Genomic DNA, 20,377 nt, shown 5'->3' on the forward strand with positions numbered 1-20,377 from the left:
AAAAAAAAAAAATTAAAAGGTAATCAAAACATTTCGAATTTAAAACTTGCTTCGTTTGATATTAAAGAGTAAGGTCAACAAGATGTGTTCACATTGTTTGCAAACCATTAATTATTAATAATTAAAAAAAAAACGAAATTTACAATCGACGCAAAAATCAAACTCTGTTTTTGATCTCGGCAATTACAACAAACAAAATTGTAATTGGTAATTATTCGTTAAACAACCGAACAAACAAGCAAGATTCTCAGTAATTAATGATACACGTTTTGTATCTTTGCGAGGCCTCCGCTCTTCTTCAGGGTGAATTGTATACAAGTACAATGTGTGTACTGGCGTATATCCCAAGGCAAAGTCATGTTCATTAAAAATTACAATATTAAATTTTCCTTTTTCTTCAGTTATGCATAAGTACGAAGTATCTAATAAAAAATAATTTACTGTTTTTTTATTTGTTATCGTCAAGGTATTTTCCGATACTTACGTGATTTATAACTAATTTGACCCAGGTCATAAAAAATACGGCTACTATTATCCCTAATAGTACAAACAGCACCGACGCTGCTACAACAAACCCTGGAACAAAAGAAAAACAACAATTGAAAAACAAAAGCAAATAAACAATAAACCAATTTTACAAATCAGTTGTTGTCTGTAATGATATAGTGCACCTATAGGTCCTTATTTGGCCATTAATTTGTTCAAATGGTTTTTTTTTTGTTGCCTACTTATCCGTATTAATTTGTTGTTTTTGTTGCCTATTGATCCGTACATTGTTTTCTTAAAGGAAATTGGAAATGGAAATGACTTATTAGGATTATCCAATATGCATAAATAACGTTTTAAATGGCCACCACAATGCTCCTTAATCTTTCCTTTTTTTAAACAATCCTTATTTAAATGACGAATGCAACAATAGACAGCATTCCAATTAATTTAATTAAATAATAAAGCAATTTTTAATAGCAGCTAGCAATGTTCTCTTGTTAGATGGCGCGGGATGTCAATTTAGAGCTTTATTATTGAGCTTTTTCGGCGCAAGATGGCGTAAAGCTTTACTTCTGAGCTAAATAAACTTTGAAGATTGAAATTGCGAAATAGGGTCGAGTTACTTCTAACATTTACAGCTTCGATATTTTAATTACGAAAAGAAAGCTTTTGACAATATTAAATGTAGAAAGCTATTCAATGTAAGGATGTAGAATTAAACAAAAATAAAAACGCACGATTAATATTAGGGACAGCTATAGGAACAGATAAACAACAACAGAATATTAGCATGTTTCAATTTATTATTAGTATTGTTCTTTGTACAATGGTTTCAGAATGATTTAAGTTTTCGTGTGCCAAATGATCAATAATATCGATCTATAAATTTAAATGACCGCAATTGACTATGCATCCTGGTGTTTCGCGCGTGTAGAGCATATATTAAAATAATGTACGTTTGAAATTTCACGTAAGGATTTCGATCGACGACATTTATATTGTTTTTTTTTTATTCTTAATGGTTCCATTCATAGAAAAAAGAAAGACGACATCATAATTTATGATTATTATAAATAAAACCACGCGCCTTGCTAAGGACATTAGCCAGAAACATTTAATTTTTTTCTTTCTGCTTTTGAATAATTTACTGGTGAAAGGAAATATGTTTATCATCCAAAATAATCATAAAAAACGTACTCATTATACTTTTTAATTTCTAAATTTTGTTACTTTTTTCTTGTTTTTGAAATACCTATACCTAGCGAACGAGAAATAATAATCTTATATAATGTGCATTCAGCATCAGTTCAGGAAGAAACGAATACGACGATTGTGTTACTTTCACATAAAACAATATTGCTAATAATACACACAGAAGTTGACACAAATAAATAAAATTTGTTTGTTATATTGCAGGCTTATGCAAAACGTAAATCCAATAAACGTTTCAACCATCACGCAGAGAGAAAATACAAAGAGGAAAATTAATGGAAATCTAGGCTTGCAAATATAATATGATATAAAGTAACGTAGTTAAACCAAATAAAGCATAAAATTGCAACAGACACTACACAGTGTTATGCTATAATGTAGCATTTTACGCAATTGTTACATAAGCCAACTCTGAGACAACGGAAGATATATATGGGGCATATTTTATTCGTTTAAAAAATACGTTTGAGATTTGTATCTGATTATAAAAAATAGCGCCGAATAATATATTCCTGAGTGTCAAGTTGCGTAAAAACAATCTTTAGGGTCACTTGGGTCAGTACGTATGATGTGATGTAAGATAAATCTTAAGGTTAAAACACTAGCGTCTTAATCAAATAAATTAAAAACGTATGAATTCTTGACATACTTTCTGCATGAATATTTGTACATCTGTCATAATTTGCCCTAAAGAAATGGTAGGTATGTAAACTCGGCAACAAAAGTAATTAAAAATAATTTCGAAATGGAAAGTTTTCTTTTTCGTTCTATTCATTATTAATTACAGTATTAGCAAATGATTATAATTTATAATTAAGTATTGTACTTCTTGGGCAGCTAAAGGACAGTGTCCATTAAGGAAACTTTTAGTTGAAATAGATTTAAACTCAATTTTTATGTAACTGCTTTTAATAATCCTAGATATCCTTTAAAAAGTAGATATTATATTTGCAGTATACATATAATTTTTAACAAGAACGGATTGTTTTATTAAAATAGCAATAAAATTGCGAAATTTTGTTTTGAAATAATTTAAATTCAGAATTGGTTGTGTCACAACGGACTGTGTTCGACCCCGTTGATAAATCGTCTATAAAAACAATTGCACGTTCATTAACTTTGACAGATAGGTGCGGAATTAAATTTAGAAATATTAATGACGGGGGAAAAATAGAACCGTCCGATCCCAACAGCGTGTTACATTTGTCACTTAGCCAATGCGGCAGATGAGACTTCCCATTGTATTTGTCTATGAGGCCATACTTTGTTATATCGTTTGCCCCAGTGAAGACGGTCACCCTGTCAGGGGAAGTACCATTTTTCTGAAACCAAATTTTTTATTGATTTAAGAAAATAAATGACCCAGGATGGGAAAGAGTTTCTCCTGTCCAGCCTGTGACGAATAAAACCACTAAATTTCTACGTACATTGTACATTAACCCGAACTCTTCGTAGGGTAGCTTTTGTTCTTTCGGTACAACGTCTTTGGCAAGTTTCAAAAGTGGATCTTCGTACCCCCAGAGCAGTTGGCCGACAGAAACTTCGACGAATGGTTTTAGTTTTAGTATGTCCATTATACTAGCCATGGCCAGACGTAAAAAGCGAGCCGCATGTTTTGATTGTGATGTAGCACTCTAGAAAGAATAGGCAAAAATGTCTGTCAGTACTTATGTTACATTATTTTTTGACGTTTGACGTACCAACATTGGGACGTTTGGGACAACCACCACGTCCTCGTCTGACCCAACCGATTGGGATTCGTCGAAAACGTAAATTTTTTCCATGTTGAATGACACCGTGCCGTTGTCGTTGAATTTCAAGTTTCTCCTTTCCCATGTCTCTCTGAAATTTTGAAAATATCGTTTGTCAATTCAGAATAATCGTGTTGTCTCGCAATCTTTCGCAAAACCTTTCCTTTCTTTGAATTCTAATCGTTTGTCTTGAGAACACACACACACACACATCTAAAAAGCAAGTGTACAAAGGTTTGTGAAATGTTCTCAAAACAAAGTGATTTTTCCCATTAGAAGTTAATGTTATTCAGCGTACGTTCTCACAATTTTATCATCAAGTGCAATAGTCCTTGTGCTTCTTATGTTTGTACTTTAACATTACGCATTGTGCAAACTAAAAAGAAAAACAGCTTCTCTACCTTTTGTCATAATACAATCCAACAAGCTGTTTACTGATGCGTCCAACATAAATTTTTAATTGGTACACAATTATTACTTAATCGCTATTATTTATAAAATATTTAATGTTTCCTTCCTTTATTATCATTACAACCTAACTTAAGACTTTCGTCAACCTATAGATTTTCTAAAAGTAAAATTTTGAAAATTCCATTTCCATTTTCCAAAAATTTTCTCAAAACAACAAACTTTACCTCATTCTTATACTAGTGTAAAACTTTTAGACATGATTTAAAAAGCTAGTATACGTAAATTTGTGGCTAGCAGACTAATTTTATACTTATAGGTAGTTAGGAATTTCAGCCCACTTCGATACACTCTAAACTAGCTTTCACTACATGAATTTCAAGTGTTGTACTTATAGTATTTATTCGTAAAGCAGATGTAACTCGACTTTCTAATCAGATTGAGCCATATCGTCAATGAGAATTTCGTTTAGAGTAGAAATTTCGAACAAATAAAATTTGGATCTTAATTTTACTGGTTATCTAAAAACCACTTGGTAGATATAACTTTGTATTATACCTGTTACGTAATCATAATTATAATTATTATTTCTTTCGATTTCTACACACAAACCAATTATTATTTATCTTTACGTTTAATACTTAATTGTAAATTAGCCCAATGATAACAACACATTGTTGTACATACGTATATTATTGTATTCTTAATTAATTCTTGAAAGTGCATAACACATGTAATTATATACCGTAGTTTTTACATAATCTATTATTAATTAGAGAGAGACATTATAGTAAAGGGAAATTACGTACAATCATCTTCAGGGTATTTAACATTTAGATAAAATTACACGTTCTCGTTTCGACTAATATTATACATGAATTTCTTCAGTTAAGATCAAAAGTCAACTACTATATATTTCATTTTTTTTTTTCTATTTTGGAAACGGTTACAACAAGATGTTTTATGGTCACCATTAGTGACAACTAGCAAAAGTTTTGAAATTATTATCGTTAATTACTTTGAATTTTTAAGAAATAAGCAGAAAGAAAACCATTTACGACCATAAAAGTCAGTAATAAAAATTATTTTTTGCTCAGAATTCCCTCCAATAAATAATATAACTGCGCCATGTGTGTAATGGCGTTTATTACATAACACTTAAATGTGTCCGAAATATTTACCTTGAAAAATTAATTTGTACGAAGTTAATTATTGAGCTTATTACAGAATATTAAAATAATATTATTAAGACATATACCAACTAAAATAAAATTAAGGCAATTAATAATAACACATAGATTCTTAAGTGAAAAACAAAGTGAAAAAACTCTTGCAATTCCATACATGTGCCTACATATTATGTCAGGACTATACGGTAGAAGCGCTTTTGTAAAATTTTATCCTTTTTTGCCATCTTCCAGCAAAATTAACTCCATTTTTCATTATATAAATGAATTTCCAATCGAAAACGCTAACAATTATTATTATTATAGCTACAATAAATCGAGAAATTTGAAACGGTACGTGTTACGTAACGTGGTGCCGTTTTTAGGCCAAGTAAAACGTTGTGTGTATAAGTATATTCACTATATACTGCATGATATTAAAAATAATAACATAATCGAATTCGCTATTTCTGAGCTTGTACACACATAAACTCATATATGTCTACCTACCGCATTTCCTGACTGACACACAAACTGCTTTCTCTTTACATTCATAAGGAACTCTAAGAGACTTTCCTCAATTACATAATACCTCAATGTACACATGTATACAATTGCAGATAATTTGGGCTATTAAATTAACCATCGAGAGCTTGGCGATATGTAAATTGTAAGTTTATCAAAGGGAAAAGTAAAAAAAGCATCGGAAAACAGATGAAAGTACAGAGAAAAATTACAAAAATAAATGAAGTTAAGACAAAAATAAAAACAAAATAAAGTTACAATAAACAAAAACAAAGGCGAGAAACAAAAACAAGAGAAAGAGAGAAAAACAAAAATGCAGTTTTGAATTAGGTACCAAAGAAGGCATTATTACATTAGGGTCAGTCTTCATTAGATATGTATTACGTTACCTATATTTCTAATTGAAGTGACTAATTATGTATTTTAAAGTACACCGCGTAAAATTCAAATAAACCATGCAATAATGCGTACATACAAAGGGTCCCATTGCATTGCCCTGAGGTACGCCTCATTACTTAAATGACGTGTGCATTTTTGTTGGATTATTCACGCATTCCAGGAAAATAAAAACAATTATACTTACACGTATGTGTAGGGGCCGATTTCGTCCAAAATTGGTTTGGTACCATTGTTTAAAAATTCATCAGCATTTGTTACATTATAAATATATATCCTAATTACTGGCACTACTGGAGGTTTAGCCCACCACCCGAAAGCTTGCGACCCATTTCTTAAAAGTATTTCCTAAAAAAAAAAAGAAATTTATGTACCCAGTTAAAACTTGCACACGGATACGAAAAGGTCAACATTTTGGTTTCTAAAGGTCAATTTAATATTGTATTATAGTTAATTAATTGAAATCTCACTTTGGGAACATAAATAATCAAATCAATTTCCGCGATTTGTTAGCACGTATTTATAAGAAAAATTATGTATATGTAAATGCATACATAATTAGTGGATGTTTTATTTGGTCAGGCATTTCTTCGACATAAGTCCTAGCATTTCCAAGGCAAACCGGCTCATTAAGAAAAAGGTTTAATTTTTTCTAAGGTGCTAATAAATAATGTAAATATTTGCTTAACAAAAACATATCATAAATAAATTAAAAAAAAATCTATTACTTCTATAATTCAAGTCTTAAATGTTCAGCACCCTGTGTAATATACATCTGAGCTGGAATTTCTTCTTGGGTAACTTTTAAATTCAAATGTTTCTAATGCGTATCAAAGATTTGTATCATCACCATGGATGGTATAAGTTGATAATCCTAGTAATCAAAAGAACTACTCACTATAAACAGCTACTTCCCTACGCCTTATTTAAATTGTTAACAGTGTGGAACCGAAAATTATATGTTTATAAGTATATAATAGACAGAAAATGCTTTGAATCGTAACAATAATGTATTGATAACTTTCTTTTTAGTCATAGCACGTAGCTACGAATACGCATAGCATATCGCAAGATTACACATGAAGAAACGTAAAATTTTTACCACATCCTCTAATGTAATTAATTATTTCTATTTTGAGGTGGCTAGCTAATTAAAAATGTTTTAAAAAGAATTAATATCAGCCATTAACGTTAAGGATTCTTAAATTGACTTGGGGCCATTTTCAAGTTTGTTTAAAATTATTTGTATTTGTAAAACATGTTTTGGTAAGGTATTTCTCCGTTAATTAACAATATCCTTGATTAACAAAACACTAAATGTCAATTTAATAGCTTCAAAAGAGCATTTTAATGGACATTTAACCTTATGGATGATATTCTAAATGCGTAAACAACAACGTGAGATAGATTGTTTTCGACTTGACCTCTCAATAAAGAATCAGAACTTTATATGTATTTTTTTTTCTTTATTATGCAAATTGACGACGTCCAGGATTTTGTTATGTTATATTACATTTAATATAATCATTTATAATACTATTATTACACTTAATTTCTCTTTTCCAATAAAAACAATTCATGGAACTTTAAAATTACTACAGAAGAAAAGCCTCGAGTAATTTAAAAAAAAAAAAATTAAAAGGTAATCAAAACATTTCGAATTTAAAACTTGCTTCGTTTGATATTAAAGAGTAAGGTCAACAAGATGTGTTCACATTGTTTGCAAACCATTAATTATTAATAATTAAAAAAAAAACGAAATTTACAATCGACGCAAAAATCAAACTCTGTTTTTGATCTCGGCAATTACAACAAACAAAATTGTAATTGGTAATTATTCGTTAAACAACCGAACAAACAAGCAAGATTCTCAGTAATTAATGATACACGTTTTGTATCTTTGCGAGGCCTCCGCTCTTCTTCAGGGTGAATTGTATACAAGTACAATGTGTGTACTGGCGTATATCCCAAGGCAAAGTCATGTTCATTAAAAATTACAATATTAAATTTTCCTTTTTCTTCAGTTATGCATAAGTACGAAGTATCTAATAAAAAATAATTTACTGTTTTTTTATTTGTTATCGTCAAGGTATTTTCCGATACTTACGTGATTTATAACTAATTTGACCCAGGTCATAAAAAATACGGCTACTATTATCCCTAATAGTACAAACAGCACCGACGCTGCTACAACAAACCCTGGAACAAAAGAAAAACAACAATTGAAAAACAAAAGCAAATAAACAATAAACCAATTTTACAAATCAGTTGTTGTCTGTAATGATATAGTGCACCTATAGGTCCTTATTTGGCCATTAATTTGTTCAAATGGTTTTTTTTTTGTTGCCTACTTATCCGTATTAATTTGTTGTTTTTGTTGCCTATTGATCCGTACATTGTTTTCTTAAAGGAAATTGGAAATGGAAATGACTTATTAGGATTATCCAATATGCATAAATAACGTTTTAAATGGCCACCACAATGCTCCTTAATCTTTCCTTTTTTTAAACAATCCTTATTTAAATGACGAATGCAACAATAGACAGCATTCCAATTAATTTAATTAAATAATAAAGCAATTTTTAATAGCAGCTAGCAATGTTCTCTTGTTAGATGGCGCGGGATGTCAATTTAGAGCTTTATTATTGAGCTTTTTCGGCGCAAGATGGCGTAAAGCTTTACTTCTGAGCTAAATAAACTTTGAAGATTGAAATTGCGAAATAGGGTCGAGTTACTTCTAACATTTACAGCTTCGATATTTTAATTACGAAAAGAAAGCTTTTGACAATATTAAATGTAGAAAGCTATTCAATGTAAGGATGTAGAATTAAACAAAAATAAAAACGCACGATTAATATTAGGGACAGCTATAGGAACAGATAAACAACAACAGAATATTAGCATGTTTCAATTTATTATTAGTATTGTTCTTTGTACAATGGTTTCAGAATGATTTAAGTTTTCGTGTGCCAAATGATCAATAATATCGATCTATAAATTTAAATGACCGCAATTGACTATGCATCCTGGTGTTTCGCGCGTGTAGAGCATATATTAAAATAATGTACGTTTGAAATTTCACGTAAGGATTTCGATCGACGACATTTATATTGTTTTTTTTTTATTCTTAATGGTTCCATTCATAGAAAAAAGAAAGACGACATCATAATTTATGATTATTATAAATAAAACCACGCGCCTTGCTAAGGACATTAGCCAGAAACATTTAATTTTTTTCTTTCTGCTTTTGAATAATTTACTGGTGAAAGGAAATATGTTTATCATCCAAAATAATCATAAAAAACGTACTCATTATACTTTTTAATTTCTAAATTTTGTTACTTTTTTCTTGTTTTTGAAATACCTATACCTAGCGAACGAGAAATAATAATCTTATATAATGTGCATTCAGCATCAGTTCAGGAAGAAACGAATACGACGATTGTGTTACTTTCACATAAAACAATATTGCTAATAATACACACAGAAGTTGACACAAATAAATAAAATTTGTTTGTTATATTGCAGGCTTATGCAAAACGTAAATCCAATAAACGTTTCAACCATCACGCAGAGAGAAAATACAAAGAGGAAAATTAATGGAAATCTAGGCTTGCAAATATAATATGATATAAAGTAACGTAGTTAAACCAAATAAAGCATAAAATTGCAACAGACACTACACAGTGTTATGCTATAATGTAGCATTTTACGCAATTGTTACATAAGCCAACTCTGAGACAACGGAAGATATATATGGGGCATATTTTATTCGTTTAAAAAATACGTTTGAGATTTGTATCTGATTATAAAAAATAGCGCCGAATAATATATTCCTGAGTGTCAAGTTGCGTAAAAACAATCTTTAGGGTCACTTGGGTCAGTACGTATGATGTGATGTAAGATAAATCTTAAGGTTAAAACACTAGCGTCTTAATCAAATAAATTAAAAACGTATGAATTCTTGACATACTTTCTGCATGAATATTTGTACATCTGTCATAATTTGCCCTAAAGAAATGGTAGGTATGTAAACTCGGCAACAAAAGTAATTAAAAATAATTTCGAAATGGAAAGTTTTCTTTTTCGTTCTATTCATTATTAATTACAGTATTAGCAAATGATTATAATTTATAATTAAGTATTGTACTTCTTGGGCAGCTAAAGGACAGTGTCCATTAAGGAAACTTTTAGTTGAAATAGATTTAAACTCAATTTTTATGTAACTGCTTTTAATAATCCTAGATATCCTTTAAAAAGTAGATATTATATTTGCAGTATACATATAATTTTTAACAAGAACGGATTGTTTTATTAAAATAGCAATAAAATTGCGAAATTTTGTTTTGAAATAATTTAAATTCAGAATTGGTTGTGTCACAACGGACTGTGTTCGACCCCGTTGATAAATCGTCTATAAAAACAATTGCACGTTCATTAACTTTGACAGATAGGTGCGGAATTAAATTTAGAAATATTAATAATAATACAACGAAAAAAGTGTAATATTTTTTACGATTTTTGGACGTGCTGTAGGTATTGCGCAGATTTTCTGTTATATTTCCTTCAAAAGCAAGAGAAACCATCAAAATTCCGAAATTAAACAGCTACAGTACCTATTAAAACTGCCACGCTCTATTTGCTAAAATCTATCGAAACTGAAAAGTGCGACCACGATTTTAAACAAAAGCTAAACGATTACTTATAGCTATTTAAACAGAAGCAAACAGTTTGAAACAAAAGCGGTTCTGCATCAACTAGACAACTAACAATGTGTTTGTTTTTTCTGTAGTGTGTCTACAAATTGAGCTTTTAGGAAATAACAAATGTTACGACCAATTATGTTTGAGGTATAGATACACATTACATAATATCAAAAATTGTGCGTAGAAATTTTCCTATTTCAGCTCAGTTCTAAACTACCTAGTAATTGTTTTCTTACCCAACAATTATGTCACAAGAAATGCACACCAAACGCTTCATAACTCATGTGTTTACCAAAAAATAATTAAAAACATTTTCAGTAGATAGTATAGATTTCAGTCCAATTATAACAGTACCTATTTAATACTCCAAAATTAGGACATACTAATGTCCTTAGCCCGTAGCAGTGCTTAATATCATGTATTCAACAGTATCATCATCATCACTTCAATCTTTATCTCTTCCTATCTTGAGTCAATCTCATACAGCCTACTTCTTTAACTAATCTAATCTATAGCTACTTCTTGTAACTCCTGTTTCTGCTTCTAATAGGTCTCTATCTAGCTCCTTATGCCTCAAAAGCTGCCCTACCTCTATATGTTACTCTCCTATCCCCAAATCTCACCTCTGCGTCTGTAAGTATTTGTAAAACATCTTCTTCCACTTAACACTGTTAAAAGTTTTTCCAAATCTACTAATCCTATACATATTACGCTCTTTGATTTTTCTCAATTAATATCCTTAAATCCTTTTTTGTCCCTGTTTTTTCTAAACCGGAATTGATCATCCCCTAAAATTTCTTCCACCCTTCTTTGTACGTTTCCAGTTAAAATATTTGATGCACAAGAAGTCAAGCTGATTGCTCTAAAATTATCGCCATCATCCGCGCCTCTCCTTTTTGGCAAGGCTGTAACATTAGTCCAGTTGTAATCAAATAGAATTTACCCCATCTCGTAAATGTTTTCGACCGTAGCTTAAACGACTATCAGTTTATAGAATGTTTAAAATTTTATCTAATCGTATTGTGCAGGTATTTTTATTTTTAAGCGCATTGGTACGCCACGCGTAATTTAGTTTGGACTGACATTGAAATAAGTGGGTACGTAAGTAATGTTGATAGTAATTGAATAGACATTTTTGAAAGTCAGGTGCCTAAACAACGTTCGTAAGTTGTTATTAACGAGGTCGTAGCATTAGAATTAAAAAGAAAAAATCAAAAAGGAAAGACACTTCTATACAACAGCAAATTCTTATGTTTAAGCGTCAGTACGGTCACGATAAACAAGAGAATGACGATAAAGAATTTAACAGAAATTTTACTTTTGTGATAGATAGTCATTTACAATCGTAGGTATTTAAGTACATAGAATGATATTTGGTTCCCATTGAACACCTCGAATGTGTGTAGTAAATGTAAAAAAATTAACGATATCTAGATGAACAAAACTGCAATTAAATCCTGAATGTAGGTACCGCCAGAACCTCCTGTTACACGTTAAGTCCTGTGTATATCTTCGTATGTTATTATTATTTTCTTAACATTAAAAACATAAGTATTGTCACTATGTCTGTATCAAACTAGCAGTTAGTGTTACTGTATGTTTTGCTTATTATTAGGTTACAAAGACAAGAAATTCGACTCGGTATGATCGCAGATAAACACGAAACAGGTATAATGTTTAATATTACATTATATTATTTCGCAATCGACACTTCTGTCAACTTGTACTTGTACCCTAGGTAGTAGTTGAATAAATTTCTACATACATATGTTACTTGTGAAGGTTTATTACAATATTACAATATTTCCGTGCGTGGTTCTTCTTGTTTTTTCTTTCACTTTATTATATTATTGTTTTTTTCTCTGCCACAAGGTTCTTCATTAATCGGAAGGTAACTAACTAATGGCGAAGATGTTATTATTAACCTTCTTTTATCAATGTTACAGAGTGTTCACACTAAGTTGCGATTGTAATACGTTTTTCGCATATTCATGGCAGGCGATTACTGTCCTAATAACTTTTTGTTTTTATATATTAAATTGAGTAATTAAAATCGATTCGCAAGTTTATTTATACGTCAAGGATGGTTAGATTGTCATGTGTTTGTATCCACGTTGCATTTCATGAATCATGCATGAGCCACGTTTATGGCGATTGTTTATAATATTTTTTCGTCCTGAATCACCCTGAATAACGTAGGACGTGATGCGATTTTCATTTGTTTAAGGGTCTTGACCTCTGCCTCTGTTTTTGTTGTCATCAACCTTTCTGATCAATAACCTGACATCTCCTGTCACAGTTCCTAATAGCGAAATTGATTTTTACATTAGATGGGATCATTGCCAACGGTTGTTCATTGATTCGTTTGAATTTTATAACACGATGCATGGCGTAGGTATTTGCGTTATGTGTTAATTAGTTTGTGCAATCGCATTTTGAAAAGAAAATTGTGGGAAGTCGTTTATTGCTTATTGCAAACCATCCGAGCACAAAGGCTACACCTTTTTATCCAAAGGAGATATTATTTAACTTTATTGTCACATGTGTTTATATTTTGTGCTACAATTAGATGGTTTTTGGAGCAATACCGATGATAACAAACGACCTTTTTGTAACTACAGCATTGTTTCCGTTATATTAGGAAACACAATGGTTTTTTTACCCCTTTTTGTTCACTGTCATTTTCAACTGCCTTTTTACGTACTTTCTCTATAAAAATGAATTAAACGCTAGATTTCTACAATTAGATACCTGGTTAATGTTAATATAATGACAGGTCGGAACAGCTTTTTGTTTCCAAAGCACGAGTCAAAATATTTTTCTACAAAGGCAGTTAATGAGTTACCATTAGTAATAGCAGTACGGTGAAATATTTTGTTTTTCTTTTTTTTTCTAATTTTCCTCTATTTTATTTCTTGATTTGAAATTACCCGGAGGTATTTAATGAAGAAGTTAGAGAAAGGACAACGACACAAATTTAGATTGATTAATTACCATGCCCGTTAGAAATACATCATATCATAATTATTAATGCATGCTTTCAGTGTTCGACATTCGTCGTTTTATAAATTATTTAAGTGACGCTTTGTGGAATAGGATAACCGAGTATATTGACCCAAATGTTATCTGCAACCAGTTTGTTTACAGTCACAGAATTTTACATAAAATTATAGTGTTAACTGGCAAGGAAGGAAGTCACCCCAACTCCACCCCGACTATTAATTAACAACAAACATAAAAAACCAGTGAAAGAAATTAAATTTATATACGATGAAAACTTCAAGTCGTTATTGCAGTATAGCTATGCATATGTAAACGCGAATTCATGTAGCAATAAAAACATTTGCTGTGAGAGGAATTGTTGGTACGTTCCTGTAAAGATGGCGAAGAATTCAAATTAACTTATGTGAGAATTTAAACCGGTTGCTCAAGCTTAACAAATGGTACTCGAAGAATCACAGCAACAAATGGAAAACAACAATTTCTTTATTATTTATCCGATATTAACGAAGCGAATTTTTCAAAAGGCATACGTAATTTTAAACAGACAAAAACAGACGTAAATAAAACGTAATAACGGAAAATTTTTCTATTTATTGATAGCGATAATAATTTGAATAAATTTCCATACACGTTACCCTTTAACGCATCCACGTCTATCACATACGTAAAAATAGTTTTCTTCGAGATTAGGCAGTCAGAGTGAAATTTAAATGTAATTAAATAATTTTTTGTTTATAAATACTCGCAGAGTTCACAATAGGTTAGTATACATAGAATTATTAACAATTAGTATTCACTGCGAATGTTTCAAACAATGGACAAAACTTTGCCGCACATTGTTATGCCAGACTGCAGAAAATTCTCAAATTGTTGTGTAAGCACTTGTTCTAGTCGCAAAGGTATTTCATAAACCAAAACGTTATTATTAAACGACGCTATTAAAACTGTTAAAAGAAAGCTAAATTATTGGCTACGATTGTAATAAGAAGAAACAAAAAACTAACGAACTTAAAAAATTCATCTTATGTATACAAATATAAATAGATATGAAACCTTTTGACATTCAACAGGGGTTAATATCAAATGTTAATGTGAAAATACATTTAATTTTCTCCCACTATAAACTACCTTTTTTTCCTCATTAATTTAAGGTAGTTTATAATGGGAAAAAATTAAATGAATATTTTTTTAATTTTATTTAGAAACTAATCTGCCATTTGACAAAGAAGCATACAAAAGGGTAAAAAAAAATACTTTTCGATTAAAAATTGTAAAAAAACAGAAATGCCATAGAGGCTTTTATTATAAATGTTCAAGGGCTTCTTAAGGTATATGTGCTACCACCCTGTGTACAATTATTTTTGTTTATTTAAAACATTAATGTAATACTTACACCACTTTCGTAAAAACGTACTGGACAATTTTGCACACAACTTTTCTTTCCCCTTCATGTTCGAAAGTTTTGTTTAGGAAACGTTTTGAATTGAGTAGAAAAAACAACGAAAATGAAAACACACTGCACGTGATACGATTTTTCATACACTTTTATTTTCACCGCGATCCATATTTTCCGGAGCAGCGAGTTTTCTATAGTCCAACAACACTATACTACATTGAAGAACTCCGCGTTTTTCTCTGTCCGAAATTTTCTTCGGCGACTCTCTACAAGAGAATTCATTTTCTTAGTTGATACATTAACAACAGAAAAAAACAATTGTTTTATTTTGTTTTGTCTTGGTTGGCCTGGCTCTTACGATTCGACACACTTGAGCACTACATTCTGTTTCAGTTGTAACAAAAAATTAATTCATTCTACCTTTCGCAAATATTATAATACACATGCTTACATCTTCATTTGTTTAAACTAAGATACTTTCTCTCTCTTGCGCAAATTGATCGATTAATTGGCCAATGGGAGGGGTTGTCAGAAATGAAAAAAAATTGGCCTAGACGACAGCTTCTTCTTTATTTAACACGTCACGCTTTGCTTCGGTTTCTAAAGTTAGAATTCACCGTATAATTTTATAAACCTAATTAGAATTCAATTCAATTACTTAATATCTCTCTCTCGACAACTATTAAATACTACAATACAACAGTTGCTATTGTATAACCAATTTCTGTGCCTGCAAATATCTACAATAATTTAAAATTAAACTGGCAATTTGTACACGTTAGATCGTAAAATAAAATTTTCTTTGATGTAATTTTAATGCGTTATTGTACTTAATGACATTATTTTCTTGGTACATGTTAAAATCGCATTTTATTTTAAATTGTCATCTACATGAACATTCTCTGTACAGTTTGAACTTTGAAAGCCATGATTCACGCCATATCTATCTAAATTATTGTTTAATGACGATCAAGTTAAATCATTATCTTGGTGTAATGGAAACTAGTGCTAATTTAGAGTCAGTGGGTGATAAGGAAACTCGTTATTACTAGGTACCAAAAATGTACAAACATACACATTATGTAATTGTGCTTCTATTAGAAATTGCATTGTCGTTTTGTTATGGTAATGGTACTGTTTAATGACAATAACTCTAAATCCATTCATGAAAGTTGTGAAAGTTACTTTGAATGATTTTTTTATAATACTAAATCCCTTTATAACTACCATTACCAAACAAGTGCACAGCTATCAGTAGAAAATTTTTGTATGTAGGTACAATAATCCTTTTCTAATAAGTACTTGATATATCAAAATCAGACAAAACAATCGCGACGAATTATTATATTGTATGCCATAACGTAATGTTATTGACAATATCAGTATCATTATCATCATTAACATCATAGATTCGTTAGTCCTAATCCTAATCCTATCTTCAGCTAATCTTCGCATTTCCCCAAAACTGGACAATTGACAATATAGAAAATCTGACTTGTGTTTCCAAACTTCTACTATTGAAGGTGTAGACATTGGTATAGATTTACTTACAGGTACACTTTGATAAGGCGCTTATGTTTTTTTTTTCTTTTTGACACAAATAAGATTAGTACAAAGTCTGATCAGTAATGTGTAAATAAATGTCGGTACCTAATTTATGAAAATTAGACCTTGAAATGTGTAATGGCAAATAACGATGGTCAACCTGTTAAAATGATTAGTTTATGTGCTGCAGGCACGTATGGATTTAATGCAGTACACTTATCATTGAATTACTTACTCAGCAAAAAATCGCAACATTTTGTTTATAAAAAAGTATGAATTGTAAAACTTGGTCTTTAGAACAAGAAGGAGATTAACAAATATCTCGTCTACAATAACGCTTCTGTTTAAATTTTGGAAAAGTAATCTTAAATCTGGATTGAATGACCTTGCAGGTCACGTCACAGGATCATTCAACCGAACCCCGAATCATTGCTCGGAATTTTAAAAGTTCTTTAGTTCTAATGTAGGTAACTACCTACCGAGTACTTATTTGGATATTTCTACTTATTTAGATTATATTTTATGCTAACTAGCGGTAACTGTAATCTTCCCATGTTAATTAAATATTACAAATTGCCTTCATGGAAGCTACACGAACATTAAAACCGCTCTCAAGACAGGTTTAAATAACGGTCTGTTTTATATCTGCGCCATTTTGCGGAATTCTCGAATTTCGTAGATGCTTAAAAGGTGACACGAAAAGGTATGCCTAAAAAGCAGCAGGTGAATATCAGTAAAATATTAATAGTTTCGCCTATTTATTGTTATTATTGTTATAAACAATGGCGTTTTATAATTGCGGTCATCAAGTTACTTATACGATAACGTTATCATAGTTTTATAGTTATAAAAACAATACAATTGCGATAAATGAGTATTAGTTATTACTTATTAGCTTATTATTACACGTCTAGCGCGTAACTAAGCCCCCCCTAATGCCCATTTGCTGAAAAAAGTACCCAATAAAACTTTTCTATTTCACTATCGTTATAAAAATTACAAACGGAAACAATTAGGTACAAAGAAGACGTTTCTATAAAAGTTGACTGTCTTGGTCTATATACCGCAGCGAATTTTTAGATAGCTGACCACATTTTTTGGTGATGTAATTCAACTGTTTCTAATAGAGATTTTGATCATTTGTTTCTCTTCATTTAATACCGAAGTTTCGAACGACGAAAACATCGCCGTTGATATAACAACAATTAAATTGAATTAAGTAAACTCTAGGAAGAAGAAACACAAATAATACAAATACAAATAAATTGAAATAAATAATTTCACACGTATGCACCTAGGTACCTATATTATACGTATTGATATGTTGAAGTATTTAAATTAAATCAAACTTTCCTAATTTGTCTACTTGATATGTATGCAGTTGTACCACAGCTAAGACGTTTTAATTGTAAAGTGAAAGTTAAAACTAAATTTGGCGGTAGGTATTACGAAAAAAAAATATGAATTAAAGAATTTCATCTGGAACTTTCTCGTCTTGCTAAAGCGACAAAACAGTAAAGAAAACTACACCGAAATAAATCTATCGAGAAAGCAATGAGAACTTAGTCCGTCATTAATTAGTGAAAAAATTTGATAATTACGAAATTTTCTCGATCAGTTCAATGACGAGCAAGCACTTTAGCACCTTTGCTTGAAATTATAATGCCGTTTAATTGATAAGAATGTGTGGGTAAAACAATGGAAAGTAAAACCGATAAACGCGTCAAAAAGGTACGGTTGTCTTCAATTCGATTTCCATGATAACGCTTATAAGCGTAATGCATACAATTAATCGACAAATAGAAAATTGGATTAATATGTTACAAAAGTAAAATAATAGCTTTTCAGTCGAATAATAGAAATCATCTACACACGGCTATAGAGTCGTACAGTAGTAAAAACGATTACTGTTTTAATCAAAGTCGTATGAATTCACTGCATTCGCATAAAATCAATTATATTGTAACACCATAAGCGTAAAGTTTTATTAAGCACTTGGTCGATTTAATAAGTAATCATCATGATATGCATGAAGAAAGATGGCTTCGTAGATAAATGCACGATTGTTTTCACTCGTAATTTAGATATACAGATAAGGCACTAAACATCTACTTTAGTCTGAAAATATCACTTCTTTCTGTGAAAACTACCCTCAACTGAACAAAGACTTTGAATTGCATTTACTGGACTACTTGCTACTTTACTATTTACTTATATGATAAGACATATGAAGGTATTCGTACGAATTTCCCGCCTGTATCACGTCGTATTTTCCAAAAGCTGAAGATGCCCTTTAAGTATTACATATGTAATGGATATGATTCTCAATTCGCCTGTACTGTATACATATTTCGCAAGCAAGTATTACTAATTTAAATATGTACATTCACCTTAATATCCACAAATACACGTATCGGTGTCTTACTTATTCGAATATACTTTCATAAATATAACGTAGTACTCAGTGCCAGTCAACCGAAAAAGCCAGGTGAGCCAGTATTATCTCAAAAACACTATATTGAACTCTGTATCGAAGGTACTCATGTAATAATCCACGACAAAAGAGAAACAGAAAACAAATAATTCGATTTTTCTTCTGTTCTGTACGAAAAACAAAACGAGATTGTCTTCTCTTCAATTTTTTTTTCTGAAACAAAATAGGTAACATCGACATATTGTTAAAAATTGTTTCTAACTTTTGTAGTAGATTATCACACAGAGACCAATAGTTGAAAAAAAAAATCGCTTACATTTCAAAATAGTAGGCCTTATTAAGAGGTAAGTGTAAACTGAGTCACTGCAAACTTCGATATTCTAGCGGTACCCGACTGTACATGTAACTAGCACATACATTAAAGACTTTTCACAATAGTAGTAATATGAATAATATTAGTATTACTAACTAGCGCAAAACCGTCCAGACCGACGACGAGTTTCACTTCTAAACGAAGACTCAAGTGAAACTAAGCACAAGAAGTTGAAGAACTGTGTTACCTGTGGTCACACCTGATCAAATGACCCCCCCCCCTCTCTCACCTATAAACAAAAGCTATATGTATACACTGATTGCTAGTAAGTCGTCCTACACACCTCGATGACAATGGAATTTTCACATGTGCAAGCTCCACGTCCTTGTGAGGAAAATCAAGGGTAGAAAACTTTAGGGCATAGATACAATAAGAGTTCTGCAAATTGATATTTTACGTTTTTTTTTTCCAAAAATATGTATTTTAAAGTATATATCGCGACCTGAAGAATCCTAAAGGAAAGGCGCAACAGTTGTCCCAAACACAGACGATAGCAAAATTCGTAAAATGGGCCAAGCCAACCATAAAAACAACGAATTTGCTCAAAACCTCCGTAAATATTGTAGAGATCAATTTCAATTAAAGGATGGACCAATTTACCTGTTTTTTATTTTTGGCAGTTGCGCTAATATTTTTATCCAGTTTTTTTTTTCGTTTTTAAGATTAATAGAGCCAGTTCTGCTGTATTTTTCCTCGATGACGTTAATTCTGAATGCAAACTACATCTGAGGAATCGATTTTTTACGTAACAACTACCTACTGTCGACAGCTAAAAATGATAATAATAATAATAATAAAGAAATGAGAACGTTTATTGATTAATTATAGCTTAAAATCGGGTTTTCGAACATGTCGAGTTGATCGCAATTAACAATTTCGTATCCTTGTGTAATGAAGGTACAAGGACGTCAACACACGGGCAGAGTTGGAAAAATAAATCGTATATTTGAAGTAAATTTGTGTCAATAAAAAA

The 20,377-nt window shown here is 30.9% G+C and overlaps 1 protein-coding gene across 1 annotated transcript in view; it reads right to left on the bottom strand.

The window, feature by feature from the left end:
* LOC108734557 (lysosome membrane protein 2) overlaps positions 1-19,567 on the bottom strand; it is a 26,329-nt gene extending 6,762 nt beyond the window's left edge. The window contains exons 1-6 of the mRNA XM_025980957.1: positions 19,348-19,567; positions 15,050-15,318; positions 8,055-8,146; positions 6,135-6,295; positions 3,402-3,543; positions 3,129-3,335 (exon numbers count right to left, since the gene is read on the bottom strand). Of these exons, the coding sequence (XP_025836742.1) occupies positions 3,129-3,335; positions 3,402-3,543; positions 6,135-6,295; positions 8,055-8,146; positions 15,050-15,107 (660 nt within the window). The 5' untranslated portion in view covers positions 15,108-15,318; positions 19,348-19,567. The remainder of the gene's footprint in view (positions 1-3,128; positions 3,336-3,401; positions 3,544-6,134; positions 6,296-8,054; positions 8,147-15,049; positions 15,319-19,347) is intronic.
* Positions 19,568-20,377: the final 810 nt, after the last annotated feature.

Source organism: Agrilus planipennis, unplaced genomic scaffold (genome assembly GCF_000699045.2).
Source record: "Agrilus planipennis isolate EAB-ADULT unplaced genomic scaffold, Apla_2.0 scaffold62, whole genome shotgun sequence".
Taxonomy (NCBI): domain Eukaryota; kingdom Metazoa; phylum Arthropoda; class Insecta; order Coleoptera; family Buprestidae; genus Agrilus; species Agrilus planipennis.